The 15,703-nt window shown below is 39.7% G+C and overlaps 1 protein-coding gene across 1 annotated transcript in view; it reads right to left on the reverse strand.

Moving 5' to 3' along the window:
* STK38 (serine/threonine kinase 38) overlaps window positions 1-15,703 on the reverse strand; it is a 50,185-nt gene that overhangs the window by 8,312 nt on the left and 26,170 nt on the right. Inside the window, exons 7-9 of the mRNA XM_003789146.2 lie at window positions 14,822-14,976; window positions 9,315-9,417; window positions 8,161-8,222 (exon numbers count right to left, since the gene is read on the reverse strand). Coding sequence (XP_003789194.1) covers window positions 8,161-8,222; window positions 9,315-9,417; window positions 14,822-14,976 — 320 coding nt within the window. The remainder of the gene's footprint in view (window positions 1-8,160; window positions 8,223-9,314; window positions 9,418-14,821; window positions 14,977-15,703) is intronic.

Raw genomic sequence — 15,703 nt, forward strand, 5'->3', positions numbered from 1 at the left:
AATTAAAGCTCTGCCCTATATATTCCCTCTTTCTTCCCCAATGAAGTAAAAACTACCTTGAAGTTTCTTTCTTCTTATATAAATATGCTCATAAATAGCATTACTTTTTTGTATAAAGGGTTTCATGCCAATGCTACAACTTGCTTTTTTTGCCCAACCATTAACATTTTGAGATTTATTCATATAGCTCTAGTTCACTCATTTCTCTGCTGTATGCTGTGCTATTATATTATATAAATAAATTCCAGCTGTTTTTATCCATGCTTCTATAAATGGACACTTATGTTGCTTCCAATGTTTCTCTAGACAAGTAACACCTGAATAAACATTCTTTTTTTTTAGATGCCCTAGGTAGAGTGAGCAACCTCCAGCTCTTGGGCTTAGGTGATTCTCTTGCCTCAGCCTCCCAAGTGAATTAACATTCTTGTAATACCTCCTTGGGCACTGTTTATGAATTTCTCTAGGACATAAACTAGTGTAGTAATGCTGGGTCCTGGGTTGTGAGAAGTTCAATTTAATAAGCTATCTTTCAACTGTCCTCCAAAGTGGTTAGTCATATTTTTATTGGCCCAGCAATGAGCTCTTAGTGTTCTACATCTTACCAAGCCTTGGCTTTGTCAAAATTTTACATTTTAACCAATCTGATGAATATGAAACAAGATCTTGCAGTTTTTCCCCCTCTTAGAGAGGGCATCTCGCTGTTTTCCAGGCTGGAGTACAGTGACTAGGTGATCTTCAGTCCTCTGGCCTCACCCACCTAGTAGCTGAAACTAAAGAGACCCAGCACCTGGCCAGGATTGCTTTATTTTAATTTGCATTTCCCTTACTTCCAGAAAGGCTGAGCACATATTCTTTTTTTCTGTGAATTTCTGTTCAGGTCCTTTGCCCTTTGGAATTTTTTTTGGTTGTGTTGCCCTTTTTTCTTACTAACACATAGGAATGCTTTATGAATTCAGGGTATTAAGCTTTATAGTTTTGTATATTGCAGATATCTTCTTCCAGTCTGAGGCTTATTATTTTTATTATGATTAAATATTTGTTACATATAAAAAAATACATCACATACATATATATGTAATTATCAAATTATGACATATAATAATAAAAATGAATACCCATGAGTTTAATTGAAGAACTAAATACCATTTTTTTGGTTTTGTTTTGTTTTAAGACAGTCTTGCAGGCGGCGCTGTGGCTCAGTGAGTGGGGTGCGGGTTCAAACCCACTCCCGGCCAAACTGCAATAAAAAATAGCCAGGCATTCTGGCAGGCGTCTGTGGTTCCAGCCACTCGGGAGGCTGAGGCAAGAGAATCAAGCCCAGAGGTTGCTGTGAGCTGTGACTCCACAGCACTCCACCAAGGGCGACAAAGTGAGACTTTGTCTCTAAAAAAAAAAGACAGTCTTGCCCTGTCGACTGCAGTGATGCAATCCTAGTTCATAGCTCACTGCAAACTCAAACTCCTGGACTCAAACAATCCTCCTTCCTCAGCCTCTGGAGTAGCGGGGGCTATAGGTGTATACCATCATGCCCAGCTAATTTTTCTATTTTTTTTAGAATGCAGCCTCACTTATGCTCAGGCTGGTCTCAAACTCTTGGTCTCAAATAATCCTCCTACCTCAGCCTTCCAAAGAGCTAGGGATTAGAGGCCTGAGCAACTATGCCAAGCCAAATACTAATGTTATTAAAGCTAACATGTACTCCTTCCCATCCACCTCTCTGACTCTCCTAACCATATTTCATGTTTATCATTCCTCTGCTTTTAAAAAGAGTAAAAGTCTCGAGCAGCTTCTGTGGCTCAAAGGAGTAGGGTGCCAGCCCCATATGCCGGAGGTGGTGGGTTCAAACCCAGCCCTGGCCAAAAACTGCAAAAAAAAAAAAAAGAGTAAAAGTCTTTTCATGTGTCTCTCTAAATGAAGACCTTTAGTTTATTTAGTTTATTTTTGGACTTTATGAAAATGGTATCATTTTATTTGCAGTCTTCTGCTATTTGATTTTTCCTTTCGTTGTCTATAAAATTGATTTATGCTGTCACATGTACCTGTAGTTTTAATTATTTTCACTCCTGTAAAATATTCTGTTCCACAACATAACCATTTTCTTATTGACAGACAATAAGTTATTTCTAGTGTTTTGCTATTATGAAGATACGATAAATATTCTTCTGTAAGTCTTCTGGTTCACATGTACAGTTTCTTTAGGGCATGATGAAGGATAGAATTATAGGACTACAGGGTATGCATATGAACTCTGCAAGATAATTCCAAAGGAACTTATCTTTTTATTTGTTTATGTCTTTTTTTTTTTTTTTTTTTGAGGCAGAGTCTCAAGCTGTTGCCCTAGGTAGAGTGCGGTACGTCACAGCTCATAGCAACCTTAAACTCTTAGGTTTAAACGATTCTCTTGCCTTAGTCTCCCAAGTAGCTGGGACTATAGGCGCCTATCACAATGCCTGGCTATTTTTTTGTTGCAGTTGTCATTGTTGTTTAGTTGGCCTAGGCGGGGTTCAAATCCATCAGCCTTGGTGTATGTGACCAGTGCCCTACCCACTGAGCTACAGGAGCCATCTTGTTTATGTCTTTTGATATACAGAAGGGTATTTTATTTTTCCTTTAAAAGTAGTAAAATAAATCAAGTTTTTTCTTTATGGAGTTGTACTTCTTTTATTTATTTATTTTATTTTATTTTTTGAGACAGAGCCTCAAGCTGTCACCCTGGGTAGAGTGCCGTGCCATCACAGCTCACAGCAACCTCCAGCTCCTGGGCTCAAACCATTCTTCTGCCTCCACCTTCCAAGTAGCTGGGACTACAGGCACCCACCACAATGCCTGGCTATATTTTGGTTGTAGTTGTTGTTGTTTGGGGGCCCGGGCTGGATTTGAACCCACCAGCTCTGATGTACATGGCTGGTGCCTTAGCCTCTTGAGCTACAGGAGCCAAGCCAGAGTTGTACTTCTTATATCCTATTTAAGAGATCCTTCCTTAATTCGAGGTCATAAAGATATTACCCTGTATTTTCTTTAAAAAAATTTTAAAGTTGTATTTTCCATCTAGAATTGATTTTTTTTTTTTTTGAGACAGTCTTACTATGTCCCCCATAGTAGAGTGCTGTGGCATCACAGCTCACAGCAACCTCAAACTCTTGGGCTTAAGTGATTCTCTTGCCTTAGCCTCCCATTAGCTGAGACTATAGGTACCCACCATACTCACCACAATGCTATTTTTTATTGTTGTTGTTGTAGCTGTCATTGTTGTTTGGCAGGCCTGGGCTGGGTTCAAACCCGCCAGCCCCAGTGTATGTAGCTGGTGTCCTAACCACTGAGCTACAGGCACTGAGCCTAGAATTGATTTTTGCATATACTGTCAGGTAGGGATCCATTGTTTCCAAACAGATAATAAATGCTATTTTTATAAAATACAAATATTAAGTAACAATGACAAGTTTTTAAGCTTTCAAGTCTAAGAAGCAGAAGTATTTTCACTCTAATCATAAAGAAAGTACAAATACCCTTTAGTTTAGAGACTATATTTATTCTAGTAAAGATGAATGTTAAGTAAATCTGACTTGTCCAAAGATTTCCATTTTGAAACCAGGTCTGTTATCACAGAAAAAGAATTTCTTCAAGATACAGAACACTAAAAAAAATTCTTAGAGTTACAAAATATAAACAACACAGACTCAACCAGTGAAAGTAAGAGTAATGCTCTGACTATGGAAACTAGTTTGCCACAGGAGCTCACTCTCATTTTACCACACTCATTTATTGCACTATTTTTACTTTGGTAAGCCTTTTCAATTTAGGGATCCAAACCTTTGTTGTTTTCCATACTGGGGTGTCCTTCAACTCCATCTGTGCCCTCATTTTTACTCTGAGTTTTTTTTCTTTGACAAAGAGCCTCACTCTGTCACCCAGTCTAGGGGGCCATGACATCAGCCTATCATAGCAACATCAAACTTCTGGGTTCAAGCATTTGTCCTGCCTCAGCCTCCTGAGTAGCTGGGACTACAGGCACCTGCCACAATGCCTAGCTAATTTTTTTTCTAGTAAAGACGGGCTCTCACTATTAGGCTAGTCTCACACTCCTGAGCTCAAGCAATCTTCCACCTCGGCCTCCCAGAGGGCTAGGATTACAAACGTGAGCCACCACACCCAACCATGATCTAACCTTATGATTTCATTTTAGAGTTTTATGAGAAGTAAAACAATTTAATTCCCTACTAATCCCCTCTGTAAATTCTACACTTAAGAAAAAAACTGACAAAGACTGGATGCCTATATATCTACCACATTTTACCTCTGTAGTTTTATAATTTAAAGCTGATTCCTACCTATTACCCTAATCAGCTAGGTAGGTTGAAAGTTACCCAGGACCACACAACAATTTAAAACATTACAATATGGGCTTGGCACCTGTAGCTTGGCGGCTAGGGCGCCAGCCACATACATGGGAGCTAGCGGGTTTGAATCCAGCCCGGGCCTGCCAAACAACAATGACAACTATGACCAAAAAATAGCCTGGCATTGTGGCAGGTGCCTGTAGTCCCAGCTACTTGGGAGGCTGAGGTAGGATAATTGCTTAAGCCCAAGAGCTTGAGGTTGCTGTGAAGGTGACATAGTGAGACTCTCTCAAAAAAAAAAAAAAAAAATTACAATGCGACTTAAGAAGGCAAGGGGTGAAGCCAAAGCCTCTTATTTCCCCAGTTATTCCAATGGTCTGAAAAGTAGTAGGATAGGTAAGCAATTACATGTTAGGCTTAACCTATAGCAGGAAATTTATACTAAACATTAACTAATATCAATCTTCAGGCTTGTGGCTGAATGGGATCATTTATTAAAAAGGTCAAGGTAAAATGGTTAATTAACATGGAACAATTGAGAGGTGGCTTTATTATCTTATTATCTTCAAGCTATGAAAAGAGGTAATATGAGGATTATCTTAATTTACACTTTTCCATTACTAGTGTGTAGTACCAACTATCCAGATTTTCGAAAAATTTTTTAAACTATTAAATGACATTTAACTCCAACTATAGAAATTGTGAAATTGCCTTCATTACAGAACTATAAATGGTTCCTAGTGAGCCTGACATGATGCTTTGGTGCACATCAAAGAGCACAAAGCTTATCTCAGAATGTGAGGACAATTTAGGATATTTATACTTAATTATCCCCAAAATAAATGTTAACACAATAAACAAAGGTTAAATCCTGGGCTGGTTTTTTAAAAAATAAAAAAATTACAAAAGATTCCTTACCTTTTGTTAAGTTTCCAAAATACAGATAAACATCAGTTTCCCAACAGTACAGGAGCTATTATTTAAGACACAATTTCTTTTTTTTTTTTTTGCAGTTTTTTGGCTGGGCCTGGGTTTGAACCCGCCACCTCTCGCAAATGGGGCCAGCGCCTTACTCCTTTGAGCCACAGGCACCGCCCATTTTTTTTTTTTTTTTTTTGGCCAGGGCCGAGTTTGAACCCGCCACCTCTAGTATATGGGGCTGGTGCCCTACTCCTTTGAGCCACAGGTGCTGCCCTTAAGACACAATTTCTTCAATAGAGAGTCTCAACATTCAGTGCACAGTAGAATCACTGGAGGTTGGATTATTATTACTTTTTTTTTAAGAGATAGAGTCTCACTTTGTTGCCCTCGGTATGGTGTCATGGTGTCACAGCTCACAGCAACCTTCAGCTCTTGGGCTTAGGCTATTCTCTTGCCTCAGCTTCCCAAGTAGCGGGGACTACAGGTGCCTGCCACGACACCTGGCTATTTTTTGTTGCAGTTTGGCGGAGGCCAGGTTCGAACCCGCCACCCTTGGTATATGCGGCCAGCACCCTACTCACTGAGCCACAGGCACCACCCTGGGGGTTGGATTATATCCTAGACCAAATGAATGAGAGTCTCTGTGAGTAGGACCTGGGCATTCTGGACATTCTAAAGGTCCCAAAGTAATTTCCTTGTACAGCCAAGGTTAAGAACCACTGCTCTATGCAGAGACCTAACAGAAGTATCTAACCAATTTGTTTCTGTCATTCCCTAACCCTCAAGAAGTTAAGTGAATAGTTTTTCAATCACATACAGAATTTAGAAGTTAAAAGAATATCATATCTTCTCAGGAAAGGAGACTGTTACGACTAATTGTATTATACTGAAGTATCCCCATGTTAATGTCAGAAAAAGACATCAAAGATTCATTTCAGTTACTGCATTTCCAAAGATGTTTAAGGTAAATGAATGCCTCCCCCACGTTTAACATAAAAATCACAATCTCAAAGTTGATGGGGTTCAAATAAATCAAAACAAATGCAAGTCTTTCTTTTGATTCTTTCTTAAACATGCCACAGGCTTCCATTTTCACATATAACTGATACCTACTTATTAATAACCTACTAAGTGACCTAATAAGTAAGTTCCTAAAGGTATTATAGAGAACTTCAAATCAGCATTTTACTAAGAACTCTGATTGAAACAGTATGTGGCAAAGCCACCAACTTACTACTACATACATAGACCAACGCAAGTACTATAATTTCTAGACAATACACATGCATGGCCATCATTCCAAGTTAGTAACGTTTCCCATTGCTGATACTCTTGCTTTCTGATGACCAAACGTTAGTCTGGCTTTATTGACATCAATTTCATTTGCTATGGGTTCTAACAAAGCCCCCGTATGTAGTGATACACATTTCTATTATAAGGCCAATAATTTGGCGATAACTAGACTCTGGGACATGTGCATTTTATTTTAAATGGGAACAAATTAATCAGCTATTGGTAAGAATAAATTTTGCCTGGACAGCAATATTTCACTGGTGAATTTGTACTGTTAAAATAACTTCCAACACCCTATCAAGGTAAATGTAGTAATTTCTTATTTTTAAGCTTATGGGACATAACTTTATATGGGTATATACTAAAATGCTTATAAAGTAATAAGCATTTCATTTACATTTCTCTCCAATTTTTATTAACAAAGGCTCGGCGCCTATAGCTCAACCGGCTAAGACGCCAGCCACGTACACCTAAGGTGGCGAGTTCGAATCCCCAGCCCGGACCCGCCAAACAACAATGACGGCTGCAACCCAAAAAAAAATGGCCGGGCGTTGTGGCGGGCGCCTGTGGTCCCAGCTACTTGGGAGGCAGAGGCAGGAGACTCTCTTGAGCCCAGGAGTTGGAGGTTGCTGTGAGCTGCAATGCCACGGCACTCTGCCCAGGGGGACAGCTTGAGGCTCTGTCTCAAAAAAAAAAAAATTTTTTTTATTAACAAGTTCTTTTTTGCACAACAAAGAAAAGGTGGGGCAAATGAACTGAGAAGTTTTGATGTGTCTAAGTGGATTAACCAATACCTAAAAGCTCTAGGTAGGTATTTGTACTTATTTTTATTCTTTAGACTAGTTAAGCACAGTGGTGAAAGGAGAGAAAGGAAAAGAACAGAATAAGGAGTTCAGTCTGAAACTGGGAGCATTGAACTGAGATAACTCACTACCTATGGATCAACCCTTAGTTTCATTTTAAGAGATCTCCAGTCGGAGTGCAGTGGCTCATGCCTATAATCCTAGTACGCTGGGAGGCCGAGGCAAGTGGATTGCTTTAGCTCAGAGGTTCAAGACCAGTCTGAGCAAGAGAGAGACCCTCATCTCTACTAAAAAAAAAAAAAAAAAATTGGGCATTATGGGTACTATAGTCCCCGCTACTTGGGAGAGTAAGACAAGAGGATCACTTGGGCCCAGGAATCTGAGGTTGTTGTGAGCTATGACACCACAGCACTCAATCCCAGAATGACAGAATAAGACTCAGTCTCCCCCCCCTAAAAAAAAAAGAGAGAGAGAGAGAGAGAGAGATCTGCAGTTTAAATATAATCACTTTTCCATAAAAATCATAAAAATAGGCAAAAGGTAGAACAGGAAGGAAAGGTATTGTTATCAACCTAAAAGGTCATAATGATGTCATCTATTGAAAATGTCACAACTAAAACAACATTATCTGCCCTCCTTCAAAAGGTTCCTTTTGGTGTTACCAACATAACAGTATTCCTTTAATACTCTTTTAAGGTAATCTTAAAAGCAAGGTATATGTTACAAACATTCATCAAATGGAAACTTATTTTTTCAATTATTTACACTTGGTTTGTAGTATTTCAGATACCACAAATATTACTTACTAGTTGACGTCTATTTCTTTTCCAGGTTTCTGCTTTCCTTTTGGAATTCATGTTCTGGAAAGCTGGAAGTAGAGAAAATAAGTTTTTTTTGAGATAGAGTCTCAAGCTGTTGCCCTGGGTAGAGTGCCGTGGTGTCAAACCTCATAGCAACTTCTAACTCTTAGGCTCAAGTGATCCTCTTGCCTCAGTTTTTCTATTTTTAGTAGAGATGGGGTCTTGCCTTTTGCTCAGGCTGGTCTTGAACTCCTGAGCTCAAGCAATCCACCCACCTCGGCTTACCAGAGTGCTAGGATTATAGGTGTGAGCCACTGTGCTTGGGCAGAAAATAAGTTTCTATCAAAGTTCAGACAGGAATTTTTACTACTTTGTAAGCTCTGAATCAAGTCACATGAAACTTTAAAGTCTTGCTTTTCTACTCATACATCAAACACTCTGGGTTACGCATTTCCCAACATAGGAAGCCCAAAGCAGAGGGTCTAATAATTATCTTAAAGACTCATGCAGTGAGAGTAGAAAATAGCACTTCCATGTGGATCAGGTGGCCAGAGAGAACATAAACAGGCCTTAATCAGAATTATAGGGAATTCAGTCTCAATCAGAACCAACAGTCCTGAAGTGGACCTAAAACATTCACAATTTCTCAAAATTACTTTCAATTTTCCATGAGTAGAAATTGTTATGTTTTCAGGGACTTCTGAACTTATAGTACATTATCTGACATAAGGTTTTCTAGGATGAAACATAATTTTACTACATAGTTGTTAATAATTTCATAGTTCTCAAGTAGAAGTAGCTCTCATAAATTTTTTCTCTACCATGAGTGAAGCAGCACTGAGGATAAATCTAGTATGGAGCTGTTTCCAGAACTTTTCTTCTACTACCTTTGTTTACCTGCTTGATATTCATCCCACTAACCTTCACAGTAGAGCTCTAAAGAAAGCTTCTTTCATTATCTGCCTTTACACATTTCATAGCACATTTCTTGCCTCACCAGACAACATAAATCACAGGCAAACCTAGAACGGGATTTTTATTCTCAAAAAACTTGTGCTGTGAGAATCTCCTATCTATCCTGCATAATTTGGTTGTCAGGAAATAGCTCTTTTAGGCCCCAGTTAAGGAATGAAAAGGCTAATATCATTGTTATCACTTACTGAAGTCACTGGGGAGGCTGTGGTTCAGATTCCTATAAAATTCTGTCCTGTGTGCTTTTTTCAGCCCTGTGCAAAGGCCAAAGTCAGAAAGTTTCACATGGCCCTATGAGGAAGGAGAAAAAGGTGATGGATGGGTGGGTAAACATTCTTGACTATAGAACAGAACATCATCCTCTACTAACCTTTCCAGTATCCTTTACATTTCTACAAAGTATGCTGTTTTTTTTTCTTTACTATAGAAAAAAACATAATAGCAAACCATTTTTTTTATTTTTTTGAGACAGAGTTTCACTTTGCCACCCTCAGTAGAGAGCTGTAGTGTCACAGCTCACAGCAACCTCACACTCTTGGGCTTAAGTGATTCTTTTGCCTCAACCTCCCAACTCGCTAGGACTATAGGTGCCTACCACAATGCCCAGCTTTTTTTTTTGGTTACAGTTGTCATTGTTGTTTAGCAGGCCCAGGCTGGGCTCGAACCCACCAGGCTTAGTGTATATGGCTGGTGCCCTACTTACTGAGTCAAGAGCAAATAATTTTTAAAAGATAGTGGTGCCCATAGCTTAGTGGGTATGCTCAGTGGGTAGGGTACTGGCTACATACACTGGGGCTGACGAGACTGAACCCAGCCTAGGCCTGCTAAACAACACTGACAACTGCTGCAACAACAACAAAAAATAGCTGGGCGTTGGGACGGGCACCTGTAGTCCCAGCTACTTGGGAGGCTGAGACCAAAGAATCACTTAAGCCCAAGAGTTTGAGGTTGCTGTGAGCTATGATGTCATCGCACTCTACTCAGGGCGACAGTTTAAGACTCTGTCTCCAAAAAAAAAAAAAATCTACATAATAGTCAACTGACTTGATATATTACTGTTCACCTAACCATACCCCTAATATTGGATGCTTTTTCTATTTTCAATAGAAATAGAAATGTAATGTGGATCATAAGTACCCTCTGACAGAGAGGGTCTGTATTCCTGGCTCTAACTGAACATGATACAGAAGACAACCTTAATCAATGGTTGTTAAACAATGAGTGAATGAAAATCTTTGTTCATACAGCTTTTTCTTCTCTTGAATTATTTCATGGGGATAAATTCCAAGGAGGAAATTATTTCAAAGACAAAAGGAAAAAACATTTTTAACATAGTACTTGATAAATATTGTCATACCATATTTTAATCGTACGCCTTTGATTTTATATAATTCTCATAAAGAAAAATACACTTATGAGGGTGGCACTCGTAGTTCACTAGGTAGCTGGCGGGTTCAAACCCAGTCCGGGCCAGCTAAAACAATAATGACAACCACAACCCCAACAACAAAAATAGCAGGGCGTTATGGTGGGCACCTATATATAGTCCCAGCTACTTAGGAGGCTGAGGCAAAAGAATCTCTTAAGCCCAAGAGTTGGAGGTTCCTGTGACGCTTGAGACTCTGTCTCAAAAACATAAAAGAAAAAAGAAAGAAAAGTACACTTAAGAGGCAGGCACCATGATGAATGCTTTAATTCATGTTGTTTGATTTATAACATGAACATGTTGTTTCATTTGTAACATAACATTCTCTTTTTTTTGAGACAGAGTGTTACTATGTTGCCCTCGTAGAGTGCCATAGAGTGCCATGCCTGGCGTCACAGCTCATAGCAACCTCTAACTCCTGGGCTTAAGTGATTCTCTTGCCTCAGCCTCCCAAGTAGCTGGGACTATAGGCGCCTGCCACAATGCCCAGCTATTTTTTGGTGTTGTTGCAGTTGTCATTGTTTAGCAGGCCTGAGCTAGTTAGAATCCACCAGCCTTGGCTCGGCGCCTGTGGCTCATGTGGCTAAGGTGCCAGCCACATACACCTAAGGTGGCGGGTTCGAATCCAGCCCGGGCCCGCCAAAACAACAATGATGGCTGCAACCAAAAAATAGCCAGGTGTTGTGGCAGACACCTGTGGTCCCAGCTACTTGGGAGGCTGAGGCAGGAGACTCGCTTGAGCCCAGGAATTGGAGGTTGCTGTGAGCTGTGATGCCACAGCACTCTACCCAGGGGGACAGCTTGAGGCTCTGTCTCAAAAAAAAATCCACCAGCCTTAGTGTATGTGGCTGATGCCCTAACCACTGAACTATAAGCGCCAAGCCCATTTCTAACTCTTAAGCCATACATCACAGATTTAAGAGTCACTGAATGGATTGCTGGTGAAGTGGCAGAATCAAAGGCAGAAATCAGCCCATGTTCTCTCTCCCTAGACCAGAATTAGTTTTATCTCCAAATCCCCTTATCTCATCTGGAAAATGTAGATAAAGACATCTATCTGGCAGGAATGAAAACTAAAGCATGTAAGACTCCTGACATAGTGCCTGTCATGTAATTAGCCCTAAGGAAGAAGACGATATTCTCAGGGTGGTGAGATTTTAAATAGATGAGGAGGTGAAATCAAAAATAGAAGAGGGAATCCTAATGCTCAGGAATCTACACTAGTCAAGGTCACACAATCAGAAGTATTTTGGCCAAAGTCTGGGCCCCAGTGACTTCAATGTTTGTGATCTGCTCATGATACCATCTTCCTTCAGGACATCCTTAGGCCTTTACATATAAACTTCCCAGGGTACAAGGCTACAGAAGCCCTGCTCAGATGGGTCAAGTTTTATTATGGTTTCTTTGAACAGAAATCCCATTAGGTTTGGGTGTATCTATTCTGAGTAAACAGCAGAAAATCAAAACTTCTCCATTTCACTACTATAGTCTATGTAGCTGAACTAAGAAATGAACTTGCTTACAAGAACTTTTTTTTTTTTTTGAGACAGCTGTCACCCTGGGTAGAGTGCCATGGTGTCACAGCTCACAGCAACCTCCAACTCGGGCTCAAGCCATAGTCTTGCCTCAGTTCTTCTATTTTTAGTAGAGACAGGGTCTCACTTTTGCTTAAGCTGGTCTTCAACTGGTAAGCTCAAGCAATCCACCCGGCCTCCCAGGGTGCTAGGATTACAGTCGTGAACCACCACACCCAGCCTTTACGAGAACATTTTACAGATGTGGGCTAGAGTGAGGAGGTGAAACCTGTACCTACAGGGTCTCCCACTCCTCTGCAACTAGACTGAGACTCCAAGTGCTTTGCCTTTAATATATTTGCCAGACCTGAATGCAGACTATAGGGGGACAACTAAGTCAGGATATCTGAACCCAAAACCACAGAAGGTAGGGTCAGTGCTTTATTCAAAACACATCTGAACTTAATGACATAGGAAAATATCTTGTACAGCACTAATGTTTTAATATTTAAGCAGAATACCATGCTATTTACATGTGGAATGCTAAATTTGTAGAAATTATTGACACAAATAGAAAAGCATCAAAGCTATTATAACAAAATAGTGGTTATTTTTCAGTGATGAGATTACTGATGAGATTAGGCCATTTTTCTTCTTTATAACTGTATTGTGCAAACTTTCTACTTCTGTATATGCATTTATTCTTTTCTTGATGGGGAGTATAACCTCTCCCCACCTCTCCTTTCCCCATATTCTTCCCAGTCTCTGGTAACCACTATTCTACCCTTTACTTCTGTGCATTATTCTTATAATGAAGAAAAAAGCTATTGGGCGGTGCCTGTGGCTCAAAGGATCCCCATATACCAGAGGTGGCAGGTTCAAACCCGGCCCCAGCCAAAAACTGCAAAAAGAAAAAAATAAAAAAAGCTATTAACCACAAGAAATTATCTGATAAGTCTTATCTCTTAAAGTAGAAAGATAAAGATTTTCCAAGACAGACAAGAACACTTCAGGTTTTTCAAAGACAGCAAGAGAGTTACTAGAAGATAGCAAGGAAAAAAAATACCCTAGGAAATAAATTTACTTTTCTCCTTAAAAGAAAAATTCAGTCAAAGCAACAATTCTGCAAACCAGAACATAATATTCTAAAATTTCAGAGCTGAAAGGGACTTTAGAGGTTCTTTAGATCAACACATTCACTTTATAGATAAGAACAGTGAAGTCCAGAGGGTAAAGAAATTTGCCAAGTCTTATCCAGCAATTTAGACAGTAGCACAGGGATTCTCTTTCATAATAATTTGCTGTAATGTAGGAACTAAGCAATTGAGTTTATCTGCATGTCTAAAGATAAATATAAACAAACTATTACAGAGAGTGAGCAGAATTCATCTTTAAGCACAGGGCATATGATTTAGAACCTGGACTTTGTGACAGGTTTTTGTTGTGAGTTGTTTTTTGCCTTACTTCCCAGTTCTTAGCTAGGTTCCTCATTAACTGATGAGGCTGCCCAACAGAGGAATTCTAGACAGATGATACATTAATAGTTTAGATAATTACATGCTAAGAGAAGATGACTGTCTTTGGCTTTATCACAAAATAACCCTTTAAATCAGTTTTGCTCTTTTTTTTTTTTTCTAATTATGCTTTTGAGACCAGGTGCAGTGGCTTACTCCTGTAATTCCAGCACTTTGGGAGGCTGAGGTAGGTAGATCGCCTGAGCTCAAGAGTTCGAGACCAGACTGAACCCGAGCAAGACCCCATCTCTAAAATAGCCAGGTGGGGCTATTTTTGCCAGCCTCCCAGCTACTTGGGAGGCTGAGGCAAGAGAATTGCTTGAGCCCAGGAGTTAGAGGTTGCTGTGAGTTAAGATGCCAGGGCACTATACCAGGGGCAACAAAGTGAGACTTTGTCTCTAAAATAAAAATAAAAACTAAACTAAAATAAAATAAAATATAAAATTATGCTTTTGAGGCTCAGCGCCTATAGCACAGTAGTTACAGTGCCAGCCAAATACACCAAGGGTGGTGGGTTCAAACCAGGGCAGCTAAACCACGACAACAACAAAAAAATAGCTGGGCATTGTGGTGGGCGCCTCTATTCCCAACTACTTGGGAGGCTGAGGCAAGAGAATCACTTAAGCCCAAGAGTTTGAGGTTGGGGTGAGCTATGATGCCACAACACTCTACCAAGGATGACATAGTGAGACTCTGTCTCAAAAAAAAAAAAATTATGCTTTTGAGATAGAATCTTATTCTTTTACTCGGGATATACTGCCATGGAATCAGCCTAGCTCACAGCAACCTCAAATTCCTGGATTCAAGTGATCCTCCTGCCTCAGCCTTCCAAGTAGCTGGGACTACAGGCACCCACCACAACACCAGCCTATTGTGATTTTTAGTAGAGACAGGGTCTCACTCTTGCTCAGGCTGGTCTCAAACTTCTGAGCTTAAGCAATTTTCCCACCTCACCCTTCGAGAGTACTAAGATTATAGGCATGAGCCACCACACCTGGCTTGATTTTTCCCTTGATCATTTTTCAAGAATGTGCTTTAATTTTAAGAGATATGTTCAATGGAATTATAGAATCATAAGCCTTTAAGAGAAAGGAAGTCATAGCAAACTTACCTATAAAAAAAAAGAGAGAGAGAAAAACATACAAGGCAGATCACAGTTCCTCTACTGTGATTACAACTGGTGCAGAGGCTGTTCAGATAAGTAAATGTGCACCATTAATGCTGCTACCCCTCATAGATACCTTGCTGTCCAGGAGAAGGTTGTCTGGTTTGATGTCTCTGTGGATGAATCCAAGTTGGTGAATGGAGTCTATGGCTAATACTGTTTCTGCTATATAAAACTGAGTTTCTTCTTCTGTCAGAGTGTCCTTTTTCATCAACAAGGTCATCATGTCCCCTGGAAATAAGAATATACAAAGCCACCACACACAAAGACAACATATGAGTAAGTGCCAGTTTTCAGACAAATCTTCCCTATCTGCCAACATAAGGCAGCTAAACAGACCTCTGCTGTGTTCCAGAGATTGACCCACACTGGCAATATGGGGGAAATGGCAAACAGTAGTTTTTCAATACTTAAAAGATAAAAATCACAGCCACAGAGAGCAAAGCATTTTCACACCTAAGCTGTCTATATTGATCACTAAGCTGTGATTTCTATTTCACTTTTGAGAGAAAAAGGAAATTTCTCCCACACTTAAAGTATATTTACTTAGGATAATTTCTTGTACTGGGGGGAAAAAGCTACTTTACAAAAGTGTATACAAACTTCTTTATATCTAGAATCAAAAGGCACTTGCACATAGATTGTCCTGCCACTGTTAGGGAGGGTATGATGACAGATAAAAATGTAAACATTTGGGGAGGCTAAAAACAAGGTGTCCAACTTCTACTTGCAAAACACTGGAACATAGACAAATAAAAAGGTGGGACATAGGAAAGCATTAGTCAACAAAAGATAAAAATGAACCAAAAATGCTATATACTGGAATTTTTAAATAACTGTTTCCCGGAAGTGTTCACTGAGCACCTCTCAAGATCACTGCTTTTTTTCAAGTGTTTTATTATAAGTATTTGAATGGATACCAGTACGTTTTACATAATTTTTTTTTTTTTTTTTGAGA

Source organism: Otolemur garnettii, unplaced genomic scaffold, assembly GCF_000181295.1.
Source record: "Otolemur garnettii isolate 467f Iridium unplaced genomic scaffold, OtoGar3 scaffold00031, whole genome shotgun sequence".
In the NCBI taxonomy this organism is placed as follows: Eukaryota; Metazoa; Chordata; class Mammalia; order Primates; family Galagidae; genus Otolemur; species Otolemur garnettii.